Below are 23,838 nucleotides of genomic sequence, written 5' to 3' on the forward strand. Positions count from 1 at the left end.
TTTTTGAGAAATAATTTTTTATGATTTGCATTAGAAAGTATTGGCCGAAACACTTGTTCACTTGAGGATATGTATTTGAAATTTTTGTATTTCGATTAAAATTGTATTATTTATAATGAAACATTATATTAAATATTAAATTCATATTATACTTATTTACACATTAGTTATACAAAATAGAATGCATTTCAAATGACATTATTGTCAAGTGATGTTCAAATTCACCATAATTAAAATTAAATATTATATAAGCATACAAAAGACGAATTTGAAATTTACGATCCCAAGTGTACTCTTAAAGTTCTAGTCCATCTAATTATTTCAAAGTAGGTTATTGCTATTAACTATCTTGAGAGACTTTCACTAAATTTATATATCTGAATTTTAATGGTGCCACTAATTAAAGATCATACACGTGATACATAGAAGCATATCTGAATTTCTTTTTTGGCGTTATATATTTTTGGGGCCATTGATCTTCCACGTCCTAATTAACAATCCTACGACCAAATGAGAAAAATTTATATAAACTAAAAAACTATGACAAAATCTGTGCCGATAATTGATTTTTATAAGATAACAAAGGAACTCGTTATGTTTTCCTTTTTTCACAATGAGTACGGTCCGACGCTTAATTTGCGTTTTATTATTTTTCTTTCGTTATTATTGATTGCCACTCTTTTTTTTTTGGATATAATTTTTGCTGCAATATAAGGAAATTAATGGACAAAAAGTCAATGGAGCGATTTATTGATGATAGAATACATAGTGGATTATTATTATTATTATTAATAAAATGAGAAAAAGTTGGGAAAATAATGCATAAAGTAGGGACAGGTGGTTTCCGCTTTGCCTCACGATTTCAAATGGCAGATTGCATTCAGTCATTCACAAAGACACTTCAATTTATATTTCATTACAAACAAAGACAATTATATGTGTGTATATATACCCTGGAATGTTTCGGGCCCTGGAGCCGGGACATGTAGCCGGATCATGGATAGTACCCGGATCAGGGAGGGTGATTATTCATGAGATAGTAAAGCTGGTATATTGGAATAGGTCGGCAAGGAAACCCGGTCCCTGGAGGGCTCGGGACGATACAGGGACACCAACGAATTCAGAGAGGTGTCGGGCCATTAGAGCAACCAGGACATAACCTCCCCAGGACATTATATGTCCGGGCTCTCATGTAGCTTCCGGGAGACTTTATACTCGGACCACTTCGATATAAATGCTGCATTTAACGGCGCCGACAGCCTAGGGTGTGCGCAGCCGACCTATCTCTGACAAGTAACATAAGTAGTTGATAAAATCAGGTGGGCTGGATGTGACTAATATGAGATTTGACATGTCAGAAGAATATGGTATAATCAGCCGTCTCACTATAATTAATAATCAGCACAAGGAACGAGATCATCATTGCATCCTCTAGTATAAATATCAGGTTCTACCTTTACATTTATTATCTATTGACACATTAAATGCTCTCATTTATTGTTCATTTACTCTCGACTCTCTACACCAATTACACGGCCACCACTTGATTACATTGGTTTTCTTGCTTGAGCTCTCTACTGACTTAAGCATCGGAGTGGTCACGCCGGACACCCCTCCGACGCCCATTCACGTGGTTACTTTCTTATTCGCAGATCTCTCAAGCCGATCAAGGGAAGGAGAGAAGTTTTTAGTCTGGACATCCAACTCATATTTCCCTCGATATATTAATAACAAACTCGGTAGAGTACCCGACCCAACTCACCCCTTTATTTTGGGCTTTCCCTTGAAATTAATTTGTATCAAAGTATTAATTGTATGCAAGTAACCATCATAAATTGTCATTGCCAACAGCGTAGGACAATGATCGCTTCGAAATTTTGTTTTAAAAAAATGGGTTTTGACATATTGATGTTGTAACAACAGTGTTACGAAATGAGCGGATCCGGGTGGTGGTGGACAGTTCCTAACAAATAAATATGGGGGTGGTTCTCACTTGCGTCAAGAACTACGTTGGAGGCGTTGGATAATACCCGACGACAATCTTTCGACTCTTGAGCCAGCTATCACCTCAAGAATATACTCTGAAAACAAGAATTCTTTAGAAGTAAAAAATTAGAGACCTTGAGGATGGAGCGAAATCTTCTATTCATAAACTTTTCATGATGGATTGTGGGCTTAATGCGTGTGAGTCTATTTTTGGACTAATGACATTTAAAGGTTTTGCGAGCCCATTACTTTCATTAATTATATAAATTCTAGTTTCATAAATTAATTCAGAGCACTATGATTCGAGCTTATAAATTTATGACTTGGCTATATCTGATTTTTCAAGAACCAAACGATATGATATATCATGTGCGCTTAGATTGTATTTCAGATGCTTGATAAGAGTGTTATTGATTGCTCAGATAATCAATCGTATTATATAATTATTTATATCTAATTTTTTTTTTCACTCATTTCATATATAAAAAAATACCTAATGTTTTACAGCTACGGTTAAATAAAAAAATATAACTGGAGTTCGACTGGATTCTATTATGTCAAAATTTAATTATCAAACACGAAACTTGAATTCAATGACATACTTCTTAGCATGATGCAACCTATGGAGATAATTTAAACAATAAATTGTAGCAGAAGAACAGCTCGAGTCAACTAGAAAACTTTATAATATATAGACGACGGAATTTTTAGTCAACTAAAAATTTTGGTATCGATACCATGTCGTACAAAAAATTTCGATAAATTCGTTATTTTTTCGGTACGATAATTTCGATATACCGAAAATTCAGTATTTTGTCCACTCGAGGCCAATTGCATACTTTTAAATATTTATTTATATTCAGGTGATGATTCAAGTGAATTTAATATGTTAATTCGAATTTTAAAAATAACTTCTCTCCCAAAATAATTAATTCAAAACCAATGTAGCCTTCTAAGCTAGAGTTGAAAAACGACAATCTATTAATAAAAGAAACCAAATAGTGGAAAAATCTTTTAAAAAAACGAGAACAAAAAGCGTTGAATTTCATACCTTTGAAAACATACTCTAGAATGCTTCAAAAATTCAATTCCAGTTGCTGGAATTATACATAGATGAAATATTAATGTGTGCTCAACCAAATTTACGACCGAAATCACAATAAAATTTATTTTTTAATTTATAAGTTAAAATAAATGGAATTAATCAAATCTATTTTTATCGATAAATCAAAATTATCAAAACAAGCCAATACTCTAGTGACACAAACATTTTTTTAATAAGGAAAACTCAAACCTAATTAAAAGTAATAAATAAAATAAAATTATAATGTGCATGTTCTTTATCTTTTAACCACATATTTCTAGATATAGTACTGTCGGCCGTCCACAGTAAAAAGGTGAGTGCATAAGATGGATGACGCAGACAAATACTTCAAATTATCAATTCGTCCCCTTATAAATACATATGTCAGCCTACACACATCAAAATAGCAAACTGAGTCCCCTCAATTTTATTCGTCAAAAACGAACAAAACAGTTGTCAAAGTAATTATATTCCTAGAGAAAATGCTTCTTTTCTTGAAATCTTCATCAAGAACAGTCCATCATTATCCTGATCAAGAATCTGGAATAGAGATTAACAATTACAGTGATGATATTGATCATCAACGATGCTGCACTTCACTTACTGTGTGGAGCAAATCACTTGTTTTCGGCTGCAATGGCTTCACTGTGATTGGATCAGATGGGAATCTAGTGTACAGGGTTGACAATTACTCTGACAACCCTAATCAGATCGTTCTCATGGATGGATCAGGAAATCCCATTTTCACCATTTGTCGTCGCAAGGTATAATTTATTTAATTATTAATTACTACTCATGTATAGTTCATTAATCTTTGGTTTTTAATTCATGATTTTTGGTAACATATAAAAAGTTTTTGCTTCCATTAATTTGCTGCTCTCTCATTTTTTTTAGTATAAGCTAAGAAAGGTGAGAAATTTTGATAATGTGGACAATTGATGCTTTTAATGAATATATGTTTTCTGAAATGAAATTTGGTCGTCAAATTTGACTTTTTAAAATTTATTATGAAAAAATTATGCCTCTGGAGTTCTACGTTTAGAGAATGGTGAAATGGGCTATACCGACGAATTTCAGAACAACTGTTGAAATGGATTTTCATTTTATCATTTATTTTTGTTGATTGATTTTAGTACTTGGCTTACGTTTTCTTTTATTTTGTTTTGAAAACTGGCAGAAGCTGAGGCTAGTAGATGACAACTGGCTAGTCTACAATGGAGAAGTAGGCAAATATTGCGATAAATCTTCAAGAAAACCAATCTTTTGTGTGAAGAAAAATGTAAATATTTTGAAAACAAAAAAACTAAGTGCTATTGCATATGTTTATAACGATGGGAGTACTGCTTCTTCTAAGAGATGCGCGTATATGATCGAGGGATCGTACAAGCACCGTTCGTGCAAGATTTTGGATGAAACGAGACAGGTCGTAGCTGAGATCAAGAGGAAACAGGCATCGACAGGAGGCGTATCGTTCGGTCTCGAAGTATTTGTTCTCGTTGTGAATGCTGCATTTGATCCTGGATTTGCCATGGCAATTGTATTACTTCTTGATCAAATGTTTCACTAATTATTTTTCAACTATATTATCTGCACCTGCTATTTGAATTTTATGTTTTATAGTTTTTTTCAATAGAATGTAAATGACAAAATTTTAAGGTGCAAATAATATTCAGTTTTTAACTATTATTGTTGTTAATATGTAGTATAATATAATAGTACTGCCTAACTTTGCCTTCTTATTTAAGAAGGTTGGAGAGTAAACTGATGCCATATACACCGAATCTAAATTAACATTTTATTTATGTGATACATTCTCTTCATTAGAGATCAAAATTGCAAAAAACCTATGATAATTAACATGTTAAAATTGAAATTTCGAATAACTAAAATCATAAATATTCGAATATATTGACCAAAATTACAATTTTACCATTGAAATAACATATCTTTAATTTATTATTAATTTGAAATTTGTAGTTCTAAATCCATCCATCCAAATGCAATATGAAATTTAATTTGAATTTATTTTGGGATAAAACCTTATGTTTGTATGCGCAGAAGGATTTTAGTGTATTTTATTTCAAATCCACATATTAAATCTATTGAATCCATTTGGTTCAAAATTAGAACGAGAGGTTTAAAATATCTTGTGTCGCCATCCGTTATCCAAACCAGGCGTTTGAAATCCATATATTTGAAATTCTCTCACAGATCTAAATTCTATTAATCCCAAACACAACCTAAGTGATCTCATTGATTTTACTAGGACGTGAGGATGATTCAATTTCGTGTAAATAGGCTGCCTTTTATGTGCCATTTTCTCACGTAAGACATCGTGGGATGTAAAATAACAGTTTCCCTTCCCATTCTTAATTTGCGAGATATATAATTAACTCATGATTATTTCATTCAACTAGTACTGCACGCATTACGTGCATGTATAATATTTTTTATAATTAATTTGATTTATATTTAAATGAGAATCAAAATGTAACTATAATAAATAGTGAAGGACCACACTGCAATTTTGATATATGAATTAAAAAAATAAATAGAAAAAAAGGGGGAAAACCATATCCTAAATATGAATTGAACCTACAACTTGATAATTAACAAACAAAAACTATATCCGTTTAGTTATATATAACTTACATTAAAGTTTTCAAACTTTATTAATATATATAATATTTAAAACAAACCATGACACCAAAAATTAGTTAATCTAATTGTCTCAAACTTAATAAGATAGTATAGACGACGGAATTGAGGTCTGGGTTCCATTGGAATCATTTCATATATAAATCATGATTATATCGATCCATCTTTTGAAAATCATTTTATATACGACTGGTATATCTTTTTGATCGCTTTATCGCATGACATACATTATTCCCACACCTTTTCCATCCCTCACGCTATCTCCATTTCACAACTTACACTAACATGCAAATTCTTTTCTCGTATGATTACCTAGTTTCCTCCGAAAGTCCTCAAATCTTGCTTACAATCTTCAGATATCTCTTAAATTTATGCACCAATCCCATCACAACACGTGTAAAAATGTGATCAAAGACAAACAAGAAAAAATTTCGTACGTTTATTAATTTTATTAGGATGCAATCAGTGCTCTCTGACGATCATCGATGGTGTTAAAATTGAACATGAATTCTCAATGATATCAAATTGCTCAATTTCAAGCTAAACTTAATCGGCTCAAATTTTGCCATTAGTCCTCCATTCCGGGCATTTTATTATATTAAACCGTTCTGCTCATATATAATCCCAAAGCATTGGTCCAAAGTGGATAAAAATAAGAAAAACCAAAATCAAGTTCAAGGAGTACTACATAAATAATAAAAATAATTCACGCAATCTTGATCTAAACAACGTTTTAACTAAGACATGTAAAATGGGCGTTAGACAAACAAGCACGGCAATCTAGTTTTCATACCAATCTGTGGATCTATAAATGGGCCAGACAATAAAGGCTTCATAACAAGACTAATTACCAAGTTCTAAAAAATATGACTTCTCACTTAGTAATCTTGTTTGTGATTTCATTATTTATTGGTCCAATCGCAAGTACAAAATCTATCATAGATCCTAAATTTTGCTTGGAGGCTAGTGATTACAAGGATGCAATGAGCAAAGGGATCTTGTTCTTTGAAGGCCAACGTTCGGGTAAATTGCCGTCGAGCCAACGAGTGAAATGGAGGGGAGATTCTGCTTTATCAGATGGAGAACTTGAAAATGTAAGATCCATTTTATGCTTCTAATTAAGCAAGATTGGTTATTTGGATATATGGCTAATGAGAACATGTTGATCATATAGGTAAATTTAACCGGAGGATATTATGATGCTGGTGACAATGTGAAGTTTGGATGGCCAATGTCATTTTCCGTCAGTTTGTTGAGTTGGGCTGCTTCCGAATACAAGAATGAGATCACTTCAGCCAATCAGCTTCGTTACCTCCAAAATGCGATCCGTTGGGGAACAAATTTCTTGCTCAGAGCTCACACATCGTCGACCACACTCTACACTCAGGTCACTGTTTTGTAGATTTTCAATGTAACATGAAAAACTTATTTCAATATTTTTTACGGTTATGCTTATTCAACCAAAAACGCTTAAATTTGGTGTTGTAATCTTCACTTTCTCGAATTAAGCGGATAAAAATTTAAATAAATTTTTTAGTTATTCTCGTTTGTCGGCTCGGTGAATTCTAATATTCTATAGTCATACTACTTTTAAAAATAATTAATAGGTTGGGGATGGGAACAATGATCATCAGTGTTGGGAGAGGCCTGAAGATATGGACACGGCGCGAGCACTGTATAAAATCAGCACTTCTTCACCCGGAACTGAGGCGGCCGCCGATGCTGCCGCTGCCCTTGCTGCCGCATCCATTGTTTTCAAGGGGGTTTCTCCAAATTATTCCGCACGACTCCTACGCCACTCAAAATTGGTGACCATATGATATATTGCTTCATGTAGTCTGATTAGTTAGTATTAGTAGTACTGATTGAAGTTATTAAGCTACTGTTGGTTTCAGTTGTTTCACTTTGCAGACAAGTATAGAGGATCTTATCAGGCGTCTTGCCCCTTCTACTGTTCATTCTCAGGGTATCAGGTAATACAAAACGACGCCATTGTATTCTTAAGATGCACCAGGCCCGTAAATATGCCCCCCACCATAATAGTGCTTATAAACATCTATTTTACATTTTTCAAACGAAATTTATTTATCCAATTTATTATAAGAGTCTATCATGTTATATTTTTTCATAAATCTATTCATACTTCTCCCACGATCTAATGTTTCCATCCAACTCGAGTCATATAGACTGAAGCTCTCGGGGTCGAGCTGAAATTTAAATCAGAGCAACTCGTCAAAATACACTACAACAAAAACGCTAAAAGACAAAGGATTCATAGGCCATTTAAAACTGTTGTAATTGAGGGTGCGTTCAACGACAACGATTTTAAACCACCGTCGCTATTACCGATGGTTAATAAAAAAACCGTCGCTATTTTAAAAATTGCGACTGTTTAAGCAAAACCGTCGCTAAATGTAGCAACAGTTTAAGATATATAACAGTTGGCGTTTGTCCAAAAAACACGCTAATCGACAACGGTTTTCTAAAATCGTTGTCGTTTGTCCAAAAAAAACACGCTAATAGACAACCATTATCTTTGACCCCGAAAAAAACACTAAAAGACAACGGTTTTTAGAAAACCGTTGTCGTAGACACATCAAAGAGGTTTTTTAGGCTACGACAACAGTTTTTGTTGAAACCGTTGTTAAAAGAAAATACACAACGGTTTTAATAAAAAATGTTGTCTTTGATGTGTTCTTGTAGTGATATTTTATGTGAAGCTTTGTGCTTGAGCGTAGCCTGTAAATTTAGAAGCTCGACGAATACCACTCAATCCCGCCACCAGAGTAGGACGATGCTATCCGTATTCCGCAATATCTAATGAGATTTTGAGCCAACATGCACCCACGTACGTTGTATTATTATGTTGTAAGGATGATGGATAAATGATTATACACGAGGGCTTACAAATTTTTTTTTTTTGGCTTAAAAGGATGAATTGCTGTGGGCAGCTGCTTGGCTATATAAAGCAAGTGGAGACAAGACATATCTAAATTACGTAACGAGTAATCAGGGATGGAGTCAGGCCGTTTCTGAGTTCAGTTGGGATAATAAGTTCGCTGGGGCTCAAACTTTACTAGCTAAGGCAAGTATAAAGATCCACGAAATCCAATTCACTTGTCTCAACGTTAAATATGTCCGTTCATGGTTCGCATGTGAAAGAATAAAAGGGAAAATAGCAATTTTTGAAGTTTAATTCATTATGATTTTGATCTTGTACGTTGTCTTAACTGGGTTGTGGTCCTACGCCTTTGGCAAAAAAAAAATTCAGGAATTCATTGCAGGAAAGTCGAACCTGGCAAAATACAAGGATGGAGCTGATTCATTCGTGTGTGCGTTGATGCCTGGAAGCAGCTCTGTGCAGATCAAGACAACTCCTGGTAAGTCAGACAATCATATTAAGTAGGGTCTAATGTTTGAATTTGAAAGCCATTAAATTAATCGGGCTGGGTTTACAGGTGGACTTCTATATACTAGAGACAGCAGTAACCTGCAATATGTGACGAGCGCTTCAATGATACTTCTTGCCTATTCCAACATCTTAAGTGCAGCTCATGTTGAGGGGGTCCAATGTGGATCTGTCCATTTTTCTAGTTCTCAAATCAAAGCCTTTGCAAAATCACAGGTTAATGAATTTATTTACATATAGATATATGTTTTATGTAATCAAGATATTATTTTACAAGACTGCTTGTTCTATTTTTAACCACTTAATGGTCGGTGGGCATGCAATTTTATGAAAGATATTATAAGTGTTTTTTAAAAAAAAAATGAAATGGACATCTAACAATTAATTACGCTAGGCGATTATTAATATTTTCACTGGGTGTAGCGAAATTCAAGCATAAATAAATGCTTTTTTTCCCTAGATTCTAGTTTGGCATTTTCTTCAAGGTTTTATTAATTACTACGAGATTAGCTTCACCTTAGTTTCCACGGTGCTCTCCAACTTGGTTGACGATAGTAATTAAGCCTATCCTTATTAATTGATTAAATGTTAACTTTATCATAACACACACACACACACACACACAAAATAATGTATGTATGTATATGTATTGTACAAGATTTTTGAGTGACAATAAATTTGAAAATAGACAAGTTGAATAGGTACTTAAATTTTTATATTCCTAATGTGTCCCTAGCTTCTAAATAGAGTATATATAAGAACCAATCCTTTATTTTTTTAGAAAAAAAAAAAAGAATATAAAAAAATAGATATGAATAACTAACGCTGAAATTTGACAACATAAAAAGTCCATATCGGAAAGAGATAAACATAAAAGATAATTTTTTAATTCTCTTTATTTTACCATGATAGACTCAAATCGAGTGTTGAAAATTATATATAACGCGATAAAGATTATAATTTTCTGATCAGTGTGAGATGTGGTTTTTGGTTTCACAGGTGGACTACATTCTTGGAAATAACCCCAAGAAGATGTCATACATGGTTGGATTTGGTAACAAATTTCCCACACAGTTACACCACAGAGGTGCATCGATTCCCTCTATCCATACCCATCCTGCGAAAGTGAGCTGCAACGAGGGGTATTCAGACTGGTATTTGTCTTCAAATCCAAATCCGAACACGCATATAGGCGCCATTGTTGGAGGGCCGAATTCGAGTGATGAGTTCACAGATTCAAGATCGGATTACTCACATTTAGAGCCCACCACATACATGAATGCAGCTTTTGTGGGATCTGTGGCTGCTTTAGTTGGTGGCCACACTGATCGGCATAGGTGCTTTAATTAATTTACATGCTAATAGAACCAAAGATGTGGACCATGGTGCACAAGTGTAATGGAAGCTAGCTAGCTAAGTTAATTACCGGGTGTAAATATAGAACTATATATATTCGTACATAGAACAAAAGGGTTTCGTGTAATGGAATTTTAGTGATGTGTATGATATTATTAGCTATGAAAGTAACATGTGTGTTGGGATACAAATTTGGACAGCTGGCTTAGTTTAAAAAAGAGATATTTTTTTATGAAATATATTTTATATTTATAATTGATTTTGTTTATTTGATTTTTTCACGAGTGGGTTGTCCCATTTGTTAAAATATTAAGTCAGAAATGAATATGATATAAAATGATAATTAATTCATCACACTTTGAAATAATGATGCGATTATTATATTATATGTAGGTTATTTATGAACGCATATTTATGGGAATTGTTTAGACAAACAATTTTGATGCATCGGTATATACAAAACAAGAAAAAATGCTACCGATAATATTTTCCACTACATCGATTAAAACAGAAGAGCGTTATACACCACATGAACCATGGATACGATCGAAGTTTTTTTTTTTGGGAAGCAAAATATTGTTTAATAATCATAATCTTACATGTTCTCTATGTAACAGTAACATTGTCGCATGTTCTCAATTCTTGAAATATATCAGCTACATGATCTTACCGGAAACTGTGGAGAAGATGTATGAGAATTAGACAGTTCTGAAACAAAATCATCAAAATCTTCTAAACCCGAAAAGAATTCACCGTTCAGTATCAAATCATCGGACATGTCGAAATCATCAGCATCATTTATATCTGCCCTAACTATTTTTCCCTCTTGTTTGATTCTTGGATGAAAATCAATGTCAGTTGACGAAAAATGTTGGGTTTTTGTCGAATTGGGGCTGCTCGGTTCCACGTCTCTTTCTTGCTTAACAAGAGGCAAGTTTGGTGCTTTTGAAGATGGGAATTTTTGCCGGATTGTTCCGGATAAGGAGTTCCTCCGAGTAGGCTGGCTGTGGCTGTGCTCTGCGGTGTAGGTTATGATAAACATTCGAGGATCTGCACAGCTTTGCTCCACTTGTTTCCGTGCCAAACAGCCCTTTGAGCTGCTACACCTATAATAGCTCCTGTTCACACATATAGATTTTTGTTAGTCATTGGCATGAGGTAAAAGAACCAAGATGGTGATCTAAGATCACCATTATTTTATGCATATGGGAAGTAGAAAAATTCAAGAAATTGACCTTTACATTTCGAAAAAATAAATATGCAGCTAATTTTTAGTTAGGTGATCGAGATGAAAGGATCTTTTGCACATTTTAAAATCAATATCGATATGGAGCAATAAGATTGATGAGTAACAACTTGAAATAGATCGATTGTACTTATCATGCAAGAAACATTAATTCAGACCTTGGATATGGTGAACCCTTAATAGGTTTTTGGCCATACTTGCGCCAAGCCCACTTATCAGAAGCAATATCATCTGCAGAAACTTGAATCACCACTCGTTTATGCTGATTCTTCCTACATAAAGAATAGGAAAATATATTTTCTATCAAAAAAATAAATTTCAAAAATATAATTAAAAACCAACGTGTTGATCACTATGTAGAATTAAACTCAAATATTATTCTACAAACCTTCTTTTGTGTTTTGGCGGAGAAACAGATTTACAAATTCCGTCAGCACAATTAGCCCCCGATAATTGATCAGATTCTTGATTCCTCTTATTGTCCTCCGCACCAGTTTTTTGCTCATTTTCTTGAAATTCAAAAGGAAACTGTGCAGGAACATGGTAGAATGGCTTGTAAAGTTCCTCTAATCCATTCCTCGAACCCCTTTCCCCATCGAAAATTTCAGGAAAACAAGCGAAAAACTCATGATCTATCGACTGATAGCCACCTGAATTGAAGTCGAAAAACAAATTGTCACCATAATCACGATCACATGCATCCATATCAGCAATCTTTGATAAATCACCACTTGATCCTCTGACTATTGCTTGCAAACTCCAGTCTTCCATGACAGCTGCTGCAGATTTAGCCATGAAACACGACTCTTGAATAAACTAAATATATAAACTCAATCAAACTTGATAACAGCCGTTTTCTTGACTGTTCTTCAGCGTGAGGAACGAATATTTTAAAGGGATGAATCACATCACCGACGTCTATATACAGACCGTAAAAGATTGAATTTTTTTTGTGTGTTAATTTTCCATATTGCTTGCGTTTGTTTTTTCTTAATTTCGAAAGGCGGATCCCAAGTTGGAAAACCAAGAGTGTCACACGCTTTCACCGATATGAATCGATGTTGTGTTCTCACTGGTTGACGAGGATTGGGGGAATAATAATAATAAGAAAACAAAAGTTGGTTAGTGATGTTGAAAAAAAAAAGGTGATATTTGATCGTTTATATAATATATTTTTTGATGATGTCAGGCAGACGATTGGATTACTCATTTTTAAAAAATCATCTCATCAAGTACTGTATTTAAACTGTTACACTCAATTATTTGCATTTTCACGATGAAATCTTTAAATTTTTTTAAATTGTCTTTGAATTAATCAAGATATTTAACATTTAACACTCTCTTTTTTTATTAGGTAACCTAGCTCAAGTAAGGTCATGGAAGAAAGTTGCTAATCTTGCTAGGTTTTTATGAGGGTGGGTGAGTCTATTTGTACTTAATTTGTAGGTATAGTATGTAATATGTATACACGAATAAGGAGAATAACACAACGAATTTGTGGTGATTATAAAACCTAATATTATTATATTATGGTAAAATAGTATATTTCATAAGAATTTAAATCTTCTTTGAGTTAAATATTATATTTTATATATGGAATTTTAGGGAGTACGTTAACTCAAATAATGATATAGATATGCTGCTATACATGCGAATGGCATAACTATAAAAGGCCAAACCTGTCAAAATAAATATTTCAAAAAGTTTTATCTTTTGATCTTTTATTTTTGAAGTTTATCGTAGACATGGTTCTATTTCTAAATAATTGTATTTTAATTTCTGTTGAGGGTAAATTAATTATTAAATAATTTTACCATTTTACCTACATATTAGTATAGCATTTTTTTGTCTCTTCTTCTTTGACTTGTGTAAATGAACAGGTCAATTAACTGACATATATAGTATATAATAATATTTATCACCAGATTACATTACAAAAAAATTAAGTTTAAAAAGATTTAATTAATTAGTCATTATTCAATAAATTCCCTGAATAATATGTCATGAAAGATACATTCTTTTTCTTTTAAAAAAAAAAGATACATTTTTTGGTAGGGTGCTAGCTTCAACGTACCATAGATACGGGCATAATTATTTCTTTGCTAGTGAGTTTTTTTTATTTATTTTTGTGGGTAACTTTACATCTCTCATTTCAAATTGGGATGTTATGTATTTCATATTTATAAATAATATATGTTAACTATATTTTAATAAAATTTACATATATTTTATTTTTTAAAAAAAAACAAAACAAAACACAAATGGTCCATCTACCAGGAAAACGTGAATGAAAATAGATATTATTACAGATGGAAAAATGTGGACCGAATTTATGTAACATGGTTTCAACGCACCATTTACGGTGGCGGACTTAGGGGGGGGGGGGCTTGCAAGTGGATATTTAAATGCATTAACGTGAACTTTAGGGATTGTAGAATATAATTGACTACTTTTTTGGACCACGAACAACTCTAAGTTTCCATGCCAAATTTATTGGCATTATTCTCCGTATTTGTCTTTATTTATAATTAGAATATATTAATATATCAATCACGAAATCTGAATTTAACTTTTAATATTATATTGATGCTCATTAACATGTATTGTGTGCTTATATAATTGTAATATTTATATTTTTTTTGTTATTTTTAAATTAGTGATTTTTTCATATTTTTAATTAGAAGTGATAGACTATATCTAATTTCAATTTCAAAAATTGATTCTATCATTAATTTCAACTTTAAAAAATTGATCAATTTCACATTAAAATTAAAAAAAAAACATTTCTTTTATATATAATTAAAAATCTACATCCTTTAAAAATTGTTCTTCATTAGTTTGGTGAAGCCGATAATGAAATTATGGTAACACTCATTATTCTTTTTACACAAAAAAATAAAATAAAATTAATGCTTATAAGAATTTCACTCTTGTTATCCTAAACTAATATTTCTTTTAAAATCTCCAATATTATCTTTATCTATATTTTTTTAAAAAAAATTAGATAGTCCAATACTGCTAAAAAATATGAAAAAAAAATTAATTTTAAAATAAAAAATATCATATTTAGATAAATATTTTAACTATATAAGAAACTATATATATAGAGATTGAAACTGAAACTCTAAATTAAAATTTCAAGAGAAAAAAAATCATGAGTGTGCATAAATAGAAATATATATATGATATAATATAAAAATAAAACTTTTTATGAAGGACTACCACCCACCTTCACATGCATATATATTCACCTTCTCTTGTTCCACCAGCCACCTTGTTCAAATTTCGCTTCGTCCCTTCGGTCGAGCTAGTAACTGCATATCGAATAAATTTTTTACCTGGTTTCTATTGAAAATTAGATTTACAAAAATGATCGAATTTGAATCTAATGCATATATTGGAAAATAGATGAGTCGTCGGGATATATATACTATGTTTTTTTATTTCAGAATAGAACAACTTAAGATTATTATTATTAATTGATTTTTCTTATAGCGTCGACTATAGTTGATGTTGTCCACCCCATATTTGCGAAAAATTTATGTAAATTGAGCCCACCGCACTGATCGAAATTCATGTGAGATTGTAGTTGAAGTCTGTGCCCACTTATACACGCATGTGTAGGATGTAGACAGACGTAGAAATAGGATAGGGTAGGCCCCGCATACAAATTAATTAATTTAAAAACAAATGGGCGAAAGCTGGCTAGTTGGCGATTCGGGGGGTCTATATAATTTTTCCTTGTAGAAACAAACAAGAAATTTCATAATGATTTCATAGCTCCTTTGGTGAAATTGTTTAATTCCTCATATTTCTAACTCTTGGATTCGTAGCTTTAGTCCAGTTGATTTTTTTTGTTCCTACTTTATAAAATTTTTAGCGAATAAACATGTTTTTGTGTATTACAATTCATATTTCTTTTGTGTGTTCGAGAATCTTGGGAGACTGTAACTCACATTGGAATGAAGATTTTGAAGCAATCGATCACTTTAACTTCCAATAATTACTGGACTTCAGAAATAAGAGTCATTTCAGAACGGTTCTTGTACCATAACGAAGCCTCGATCGGCCTAAGCCCAATTAGACAATAGTACTCCATTCATTACTAACCATAGTCATAGCCCAAGCCTAGTTAGCAACCAAACAAAGTCACAGCCTAAGCCCAATTAGACAATAGTACTCCATCACTAAATTTACAACACAAACTAAAATAGGAAATCTCGCTGTTGGAGCTAGGAATGATCACGGTGTGGTTTTGTTGTTTTTTTTAAATAAATTCAAACCGAATTGTCATATGCGATCGGTTAGTATTTTAAAAAAATAATCGTTATTTTACATATAGAATTAGTCTTACGGTTTCAAGCGGTTGCGGTCGATTTACGGTTTTTTTAATATTAGAACATATATTCTAATTTATTTGAAAATAGTAACAATATAGTGTCTTCAAATTTAAAATACAGTTCAAATCTAAAGATAAAACTAGATAAAACAATAATCAAGATTCAAAACTAAATTAATAATTTAACAACACAACACACTCACAACAAAATGATATTTATACTATTTTATCTTCTTTTTTTTACTTTCAAACTTCAAACAAAATATTGTGGTAAAATAAATAAATACTCTAATAAAATACTAATATGAAAAATAATTAAGAAGAAGATAAGTTTACTTTGTAATATTAGTAATTATAATCTTGAAGAGAGTTGAGGTATAATGAATGACGACTTCTTTAATTGAATATGCTGTTTAAAAATTATTATAATCATATGTCAAATATTATTGCAAGCGGTTTAGACGGTACGGTTTGTTGCGGTTCTTGGGAATTACAATTTTTTATCGTGATTTTTATAAAATATTAAGAAAAACAGTACGGTGCAATTCGATTCGATCGATTAATTAAAAATTTTGATCACCTCTATTTGGAGCATTTTCACTCCCGACCATATTCAGATATTTTAAGGACAAATTTGCTACAGTTATAAATGGTATTTTATGCTTTCAATTTATTATTATTGAAGCGGGACCGAAGCTTATGTCGTATATGAAAAATTATAAAAGGAATTCTCCTTTAATTTGAAGAATATGTGTGGATCAAGCTTCTCCTTCTCCCTTTTCTTATACATATCTAGCAATAAAGAAACCAAGGATTTGTGTGGATCATCCCAAGTCCGATCCTTCTCCCTCGTACACAAATATTCATTTATGAAAACCTAGAATTCAAAGTACACCATTTGTTTCACGAGGCGGCAACAACTGAACCTGATCTTGAGGAGCTGCCATAGTTATCCAAACTAAAGCGGACCCACTTTCTCCGAAAGTAACAGTAGGGGCTGACGACGGTACGGATTTCAAGTTTTTCAAGAATCGACGGCTGAGAGTAGAGCAAGGATCGTGAGTCAATATTTTTATGAATTGTGACGTCTCTCTGATGACCAAACTCTCTGACGCAGAGGAAGTCCCACAAAGTTGCTCAAATTAAATTTGTGCTCTAATTAAAGTTTGACTGGTTGTTGACTTTTCAATTCCAACGTGGAATACCAAGTATTCAAATTCTAGAATCACAAATATCTGAACCAAACATTCCTTATATATTATATTATATACACAGGAGGGGGGCTTAAATAATCCCCAAGCTGACACTGCAATTTTTTGTAGGGGTGTCAATCGGGTCGGGTTTCGGGTCAACTCGCGAAATTTTTTTATTTTTTTTCCCAACCCGAACGCGAAGCAACCCGAAAACCCCCAACCCGAACACGAACCCGTCTAACCCGACTCAACCCGTCTAACCCGCCTAACCCGAATTTTTTTTTATTTTTTTTAAAAAAATTAATGAAAAAAATTCGAAAAAATAATAGTAATATTTTAATTTAAACACATAATAATAAAATTTTCGATTTAAATTTGAAAGTTTAATGGTATAAAATTAAAAGTATATTTACTAAATTAAATAAACAATTGTTAAAAAAATAAAAAAAAATACAAATAAATATTAACTGATGAAAATTTATCATATAAATATACAATAAATTTTGTTCGAACATACAATATATAAAAATATAGGTAATATTTTCAAAAAAAAAGTTTTCGGGTCAACCCGCGACCCAACCTGAAACTCGTCTAACCTAGTACTAACCCGAACCCATCCAACCCGAACCCGAAAAACCCCAACCCGAACCTGATTTTTTTCGTGTTGAGTCGTGTCGGGTTGACGGGTCGTGTCGCATTTTGACATCCCTAATTTTTTGCATGGTTTTTTACTCCATTAATTAAAAATGTTTTTATCAATTTTTTTTGGCAGCATTTTTATATTATTCATGACCCAACCTATCTTAAAATACCCTAAAAAATGTCGATTTAGAGTAAATATCATATTATTAATTTTTTTATAAAAGGTGATGATAAACGATATCTTTAACTAATTGTACGTTGGCTCAATAATTGCCATATCTTTCACTCGGTTTGCTGTCGTTTAAGATTTTTATATAAATCTAGACAAACCGTATATAGAGAGACGAATACAATGATCTTGTCTGTGTCAAATCATTCCTGCATGTGTTTGTTGAATATATTTTCATCCAATATTCCAATTTTTTACAGCGACGAAAAAATAATTTCATTATATCTATATTTTTTTATGCATATCATACAAAGCTACAATAATATAACATCCCGGAATTATTAAAGAATTTTCCCTCTTATTATTATGGAAATTTTTTTAAAGAACGTGAATGCAGTTGAATATTGAAAAAAAGATAAACTTAACAAAAAGAAAAACTCGCTCACAGTAGAAAAAGAAAAACTGGCTTGGTTTGCAATTTTACTCTCAAAAAATAACAAACATAATATTTATTGTTTAATTTTCTGGCCCTATCGTCACTATGTATGTCGAACAAATTTTCCTCAATTTTTCCACCACTTTAACCGGATCAACATCTCCGATTAAAATTAGTGTCTTGTCCTCAACACCCACACCTACATAATCAACCCCTGCAAAAAAAAAAAATTGATTAAAAAAGAATAAACTAAGCACAATTAATGGTAAAAATGTCCCATAGCCTGTGAATTTAATATTAATCACAACTCATTTTCAACAAAATAACAATTTTTTTAGTCTATAAAGTATAGACCAAGTAATCCAAAAAAAAATCTCCATTCCTTTTTTATTTATGGGTTGCATCATTCTAGCAGTATATATCGCTGACCGTGTTCAGAATTTTGATTTGATTCGACACAAATAAAACATAAAAAGATTATGTATTTTTTTTCTAATCAGTAAATAATTAGGCATTAGTTGAAAATATGTGAAAGCACAGAGTTAAAGATGATCGCTCACAACCTGGTAAGCAAACTGCTTTCATGGCCTTCTTTCTGTGCTTTTCATCATTGGTTTCAAGCGTCAGCACCATTTTCTGTGTATGTGAAATTGATGAAGTTAAAATAGTGATTAAAAGTCAAAATATTTCATGTATAAAATTTTCAAGATCATGTTTGTTCGAGAATGATTTCACCTTTGCCATGTGAGAAATGTTTGATAATTCTTGATTTGGAAGTAGAAGAATGTATAAGAATTAGTGAGAAATGAAGGTGAAGATGTTGCTATTTATATAGGGAACAAACAGAGTCCGCGGGCTTCTTTCAACAAATCACTAGACGCGTGCAAAGGTTTGGTTCACAATTTCTTGACCAATTAATTTGATAATTGGCTTCTATTATTTGGAAAAAATCGTTGAGTCTTCGTTGATTTTGAACAAATTAATGGTAGTTGTGTTTACGAATTTGGCTATGTTTCCATTAGAATTTTCAAACTCAATAAATGGAAAACAAAGCTTAATTCAGAGAAGAAAATAAAAATTGTATCCATATTTTGATTCGATTGGCTGGGCATTTGTAAAAATTTGAGTTGATTTGATTATTTTGAAAATATGTTCAACGCCTTTAAAAAAGAAAAAAAAATGTTCAAAACGACTTGACTTTTGGAAGTCACCCAGTAGTAGGGATAGTATACCGTACCGAAAATTACGGTATAAGAAAATTCATACCAATATCGTACCGAAAAATCGGTATACCGAAATTTTCGGTTCATGTAACTAGCATACCGATTATATCGAAATTGTACGGTATACCGAGATTTCGGTACGGTATCGATATATACCGTTTTATACCGAAAAAAACCTTACATTTGAAAATTTTTATAAATTTATTGTTTTAAAATATTATATATTTTAAAATTTTTTCGGTATTTCGGTATTCTGGTATATACCGAAATTTTCAAATTGCATACCGTTACCGTACTGAAAATTCGGTATTGTTACCGTACCGTACCGAAATCTTCGGTATATCGAAAATTCGATAAATTCGACATTTTTTCGGTACGGTAATCTCGATATACGGAAAATGCGATATTTTTTCCCACCTCTACCCAGCACAGCAGGTCCGTGTGCAAATGTTTAATGAGATGGAGACTCGATCTACATGTAATATCAATATTTTGAGTAGATCTTTCATAAGATGGTCTCACGGATCTTTATTAGGACGGATCACTCATGTTCATATTTACAATAAAAATTAATATATCTGACATAAAAAGTTATACTTTTTCGTGGATGATCAATATAGAATATTTGTTTTACAAAATTGATATGTGAGACTCTCACGAGAATTTTTGTGTAATATTTTTCACTTTAATCGTTATATATTACAAAATATATTTTTTATGTTAAAAAATAATTTTTTATCTAACTTAACATATATTACACAATATTATTTCATAAATAATTAACAAAAAATATACATTTGATGTGAAAAATATATTTTTGATAATTTTTGTGATCCAAGTATTAGTAAGATGAGCTTCAAAAAGATAAAAAAAAATAATAATAATAATTAATAAGTCACAAGTTTCGCCATTTGAAGACGAATGGTAAATGTTTAATGCACTTGAATATTTCGGAACATGTTGTTTTAAGGAGATTAACGTTGTTATTTTACTACGTAATTTATGATGGAAAAAAATATTTGAAAACTTCAATAGTATATCAATTTTAGAAGATAAAAAAAAATAGCTGATACCATTCCACAAGTATGATTTAAGATAAATAAACTAAATCATTCAGAGTTGCTTCAAGTTAAATTAAAATTGAGACGAAAGTGTATTTTTTGAGGTATTTTTTTTTCTTTCTTTTTTGATCTATAAATCTTTTGAAAATGAAACGATGCTCTCTTGTTAGACTTGGGGGAAAGGTTGAAGTATCAGAATTAGTCAATAAAAACGTCTTGGACACAGTTCTATAGCCAAATTTTCTTCTTCTTCGTCTTTTTTTTTTTTTTATTTTATACCGATATGAATAAATATGTGACTTGCTACTAATAGTCTTCCAGATAAAATCTTTCATTGTTCAATTTTTAAATTAGTTTGACCGTGAAACAATAAATTTATGTTGGATCAATTTTAATTGTATGAGTTTATATGTGAATAATTATGCGTTGTGGGTTTTTTTATTAAGTTAAGCCCAAAACAAAGTAATCAAGTAAGGTTTCAGGTTATTGGACTTTAATGTATCTAATAGGTTGTGGGCATTTAATGTTTAGAGACATAAGTGTAATTTCTGTTTTTATGATGGGCTAAAACATAAATATCAGAAGATAATGATAAACATCATCTATATATATGGGTCATGGTCCTTAGATCTCGCATTATCACGTTCCCTATTCTCTCCCATTAAGAAAATAGTTTTCAAGAGAAACTATATGATTTTCTCAAGGAAAGAGCTCGTAGATATGTAAGATCAAAGTACATTCTAAAGAGTTCAGAAATATGACTTCAAGTACACTTCCGCTTAAGTTTTCCAGTCAAATTCTTAACGATTTAGCATGATGGACTCTGTGGTTTATGGGTTTTCCCCAACAAGTGGTATCATAGCCACTCATGTTTGAATCATTGAGATTTGTTTAAGGTTTTAGATATTATTTGGATTCAGATCTGAAAAATAAAATTTTGTTTAAAACTTTTTGATATGATTTCAGATCTGGAAAATATATTGATATGTTTTCAGATCTGAAAATATTTTGATATGGTTTCAGATCTGAAAAATATTTTGGTTGAAAACCAAATCTTTTAAAGTTTCAGTTTTGGTAAAAAAAATTTGGTTGTAAATTTTAAGGATTTGGTATAAGATTTTGATTTACCTTCCAGTTTTGTTCAATAAAAATATTTTAGAGGAAAATCGAAAATTTGGATTAAATTTTTTTTTAAACCGGCCCAAATGAAGGTTAATATTTAATATAATTACATATGCACTTGTGGTGGTAAACATGTGATAGTTGTTCGGTTTTTCATGTGAATAATAAATCGGCCCAAATGAAGGTTGTTATTTGACATGATAGTTACTATCAGTGTTTGACTGCTGCACCAAGATATCACTGACAAGTTAATCTTTTGTTCAAAGATGAAACATTAATGGAGTGCTCGATATTCTGTTTATGAAGTTTACATTATTTGAATTTATTGATTATTTTATTTGTATATTTGGTTGAGCATGTATATTTTGTTTTTTTGTTCTCTGTTTAAATTTGACTCCTGCCAATATTCATTCCAACATAACTTCTATTTCTATGTTAAATGGCTCGAATTTTAAATCGTAACAAGAGAATTTGTTGATAGTTCTCGGAGTCAAAGATTTAGACCTTGCGATAAGGGTTGACTCTCTTCCCGCCATTACGGATAAGAGTACCTTGATGAAAAGAGGGAGTTTGAAAAGTGTGAGAGATCGAATCGCATGTGTATAATGATCACGAAGATGGCCATTCCAGAAACATTTAGGGACACAATGTCTAGCGACATTGCTACGACTAAGGCTTTCCTTCAAGACCTCGAAAAGAGGTTTGCTAAAAGTAAAAAGTCTGAAATTGGTACACTTTTGGCAAGCCTCGTTTCAATGAGGTACAAGGGTAAGAGCAAAATCAGGGAGTACATAATGGAAATGTCTCATCTTGCTTCAAGGTTGAAAACACCGAAGCTTGACCTCTCTGAGGACTTGTTGGTGTATCTGGTTTTGATATTTCTTCCTCCTCAGTTTAACAAGTTCAAGGTGAGCTATAACTGTCAGAAATATAATTGGTCTCTGAATGAGCTCATTTTGCACTGTGTCCAGGAAGAAGAAAGGTTGAAGCGAGACAAGACAGAAAGTGCTCATTATGCCTCTAACTCGAAGGATAAAGGAAAGAAAAGGAAGGATAAGGAAATTGCGGATACGCAACCTCCGAAGAAACAACAGAAGAATCCTAGTGATTCTCAAAGTTCAGGATGTTTTTTTTCTGTGGCAGTGATGAGCATATGAAGAAGCAGTGCAGTAATTATCACACTTTGCGTGCTAAGAAAGGTAAGCTTCTGAATATGGTTTGTTCTGAGGTTAATTTAACTTCAGTGCCTAGACACACGTGGTGGATAGATTCTGGTGCAACAACTCACATCAGTGTGTCTATGCAGGGTTGCCTGAATTGCCGAAAACCAAGTGATGCTGAAAGATTTTTATCCAACTTACGTGTCAGTTTGATCAATTTCATCTGGTAAAATTATTTCTCTGTTTGAACGATGACGTAAGACATACCTTTAAGGGAACTTAAAAATCAGACTTTAGCCAAAGTGGCTACGTAGAGATTACTTGTTCCAACCTAACCTAATTGATAGTTTACATATATTATATTAACTTCTTTGAGCAACCTGTTTGTATGACGAGCCTAATTTGTGAAGGAAAGCAACGCACTTCTCTTGCAAATAAATTACTCCCACCAAAAAGATAGAAATACAGAGGATAGTGAAAATAATTCTTATCTGTGTTGTCGTTTTCAAAATTCAACAGATGTTTCTTAGAAAATAAATTCAATCCTTTCATTAATTTTTAATTGGCCCATAGAGAGTATAACTTTCGGACCATATTAATAAATATGGGCTTTCAAAGAGGGCTGGTTAAATTTATAAGAAGCAATGTGAATAGGGTCGATTCTGTAATTTGCCCTACAGAAGGGTCGGATCCATCTCGGATAGGGCGGAACCTTCTCTCCGAATTCAAATAAAATTGTCTTAAAAAAAGTGTC

The 23,838-nt window shown here is 32.0% G+C and overlaps 3 protein-coding genes and 1 long non-coding RNA gene across 5 annotated transcripts; 2 read left to right on the forward strand and 2 right to left on the reverse strand.

Moving 5' to 3' along the window:
* Nucleotides 1–3,467: 3,467 nt before the first annotated feature.
* On the forward strand, nucleotides 3,468–4,779 carry LOC140978756 (protein LURP-one-related 8-like). Its single transcript, XM_073443972.1, has 2 exons — nucleotides 3,468–3,834; nucleotides 4,248–4,779. The coding sequence occupies exons 1-2, from the start codon at nucleotides 3,553–3,555 to the stop codon at nucleotides 4,635–4,637; spliced, it is 672 nt and encodes a 223-aa protein (XP_073300073.1). The 5' UTR covers nucleotides 3,468–3,552; the 3' UTR covers nucleotides 4,638–4,779.
* A 1,725-nt stretch (nucleotides 4,780–6,504) lies between these two features.
* On the forward strand, nucleotides 6,505–10,752 carry LOC140978755 (endoglucanase 20-like). The gene is made up of 8 exons (XM_073443971.1): nucleotides 6,505–6,822; nucleotides 6,903–7,115; nucleotides 7,336–7,536; nucleotides 7,624–7,701; nucleotides 8,661–8,813; nucleotides 9,000–9,108; nucleotides 9,187–9,353; nucleotides 10,137–10,752. Exons 1-8 carry the CDS (start codon nucleotides 6,595–6,597, stop codon nucleotides 10,485–10,487), a joined length of 1,500 nt encoding a protein of 499 aa, XP_073300072.1. The 5' UTR covers nucleotides 6,505–6,594; the 3' UTR covers nucleotides 10,488–10,752.
* Nucleotides 10,753–11,045: 293 nt separating this feature from the next.
* Nucleotides 11,046–12,856, reverse strand: LOC140978650 (probable WRKY transcription factor 29). Its single transcript, XM_073443845.1, has 3 exons — nucleotides 12,128–12,856; nucleotides 11,898–12,011; nucleotides 11,046–11,611 (listed from the first exon to the last, which is right to left on the reverse strand). Exons 1-3 carry the CDS (start codon nucleotides 12,532–12,534, stop codon nucleotides 11,146–11,148), a joined length of 987 nt encoding a protein of 328 aa, XP_073299946.1. The 5' UTR covers nucleotides 12,535–12,856; the 3' UTR covers nucleotides 11,046–11,145.
* A 5,677-nt stretch (nucleotides 12,857–18,533) lies between these two features.
* LOC140979688 (uncharacterized) lies at nucleotides 18,534–19,362 on the reverse strand. 2 transcript variants are annotated; one of them, XR_012175794.1, is made up of 3 exons: nucleotides 19,254–19,359; nucleotides 19,082–19,154; nucleotides 18,534–18,732 (listed from the first exon to the last, which is right to left on the reverse strand). It is a non-coding gene; the product is annotated as an uncharacterized lncRNA (long non-coding RNA). The 2 variants fall into 2 exon arrangements; XR_012175793.1 differs by having other exon boundaries at nucleotides 19,082–19,362.
* Nucleotides 19,363–23,838: the final 4,476 nt, after the last annotated feature.

Source organism: Primulina huaijiensis, chromosome 6 (assembly GCF_012295235.1).
Source record: "Primulina huaijiensis isolate GDHJ02 chromosome 6, ASM1229523v2, whole genome shotgun sequence".
Classification (NCBI taxonomy): Eukaryota; Viridiplantae; Streptophyta; class Magnoliopsida; order Lamiales; family Gesneriaceae; genus Primulina; species Primulina huaijiensis.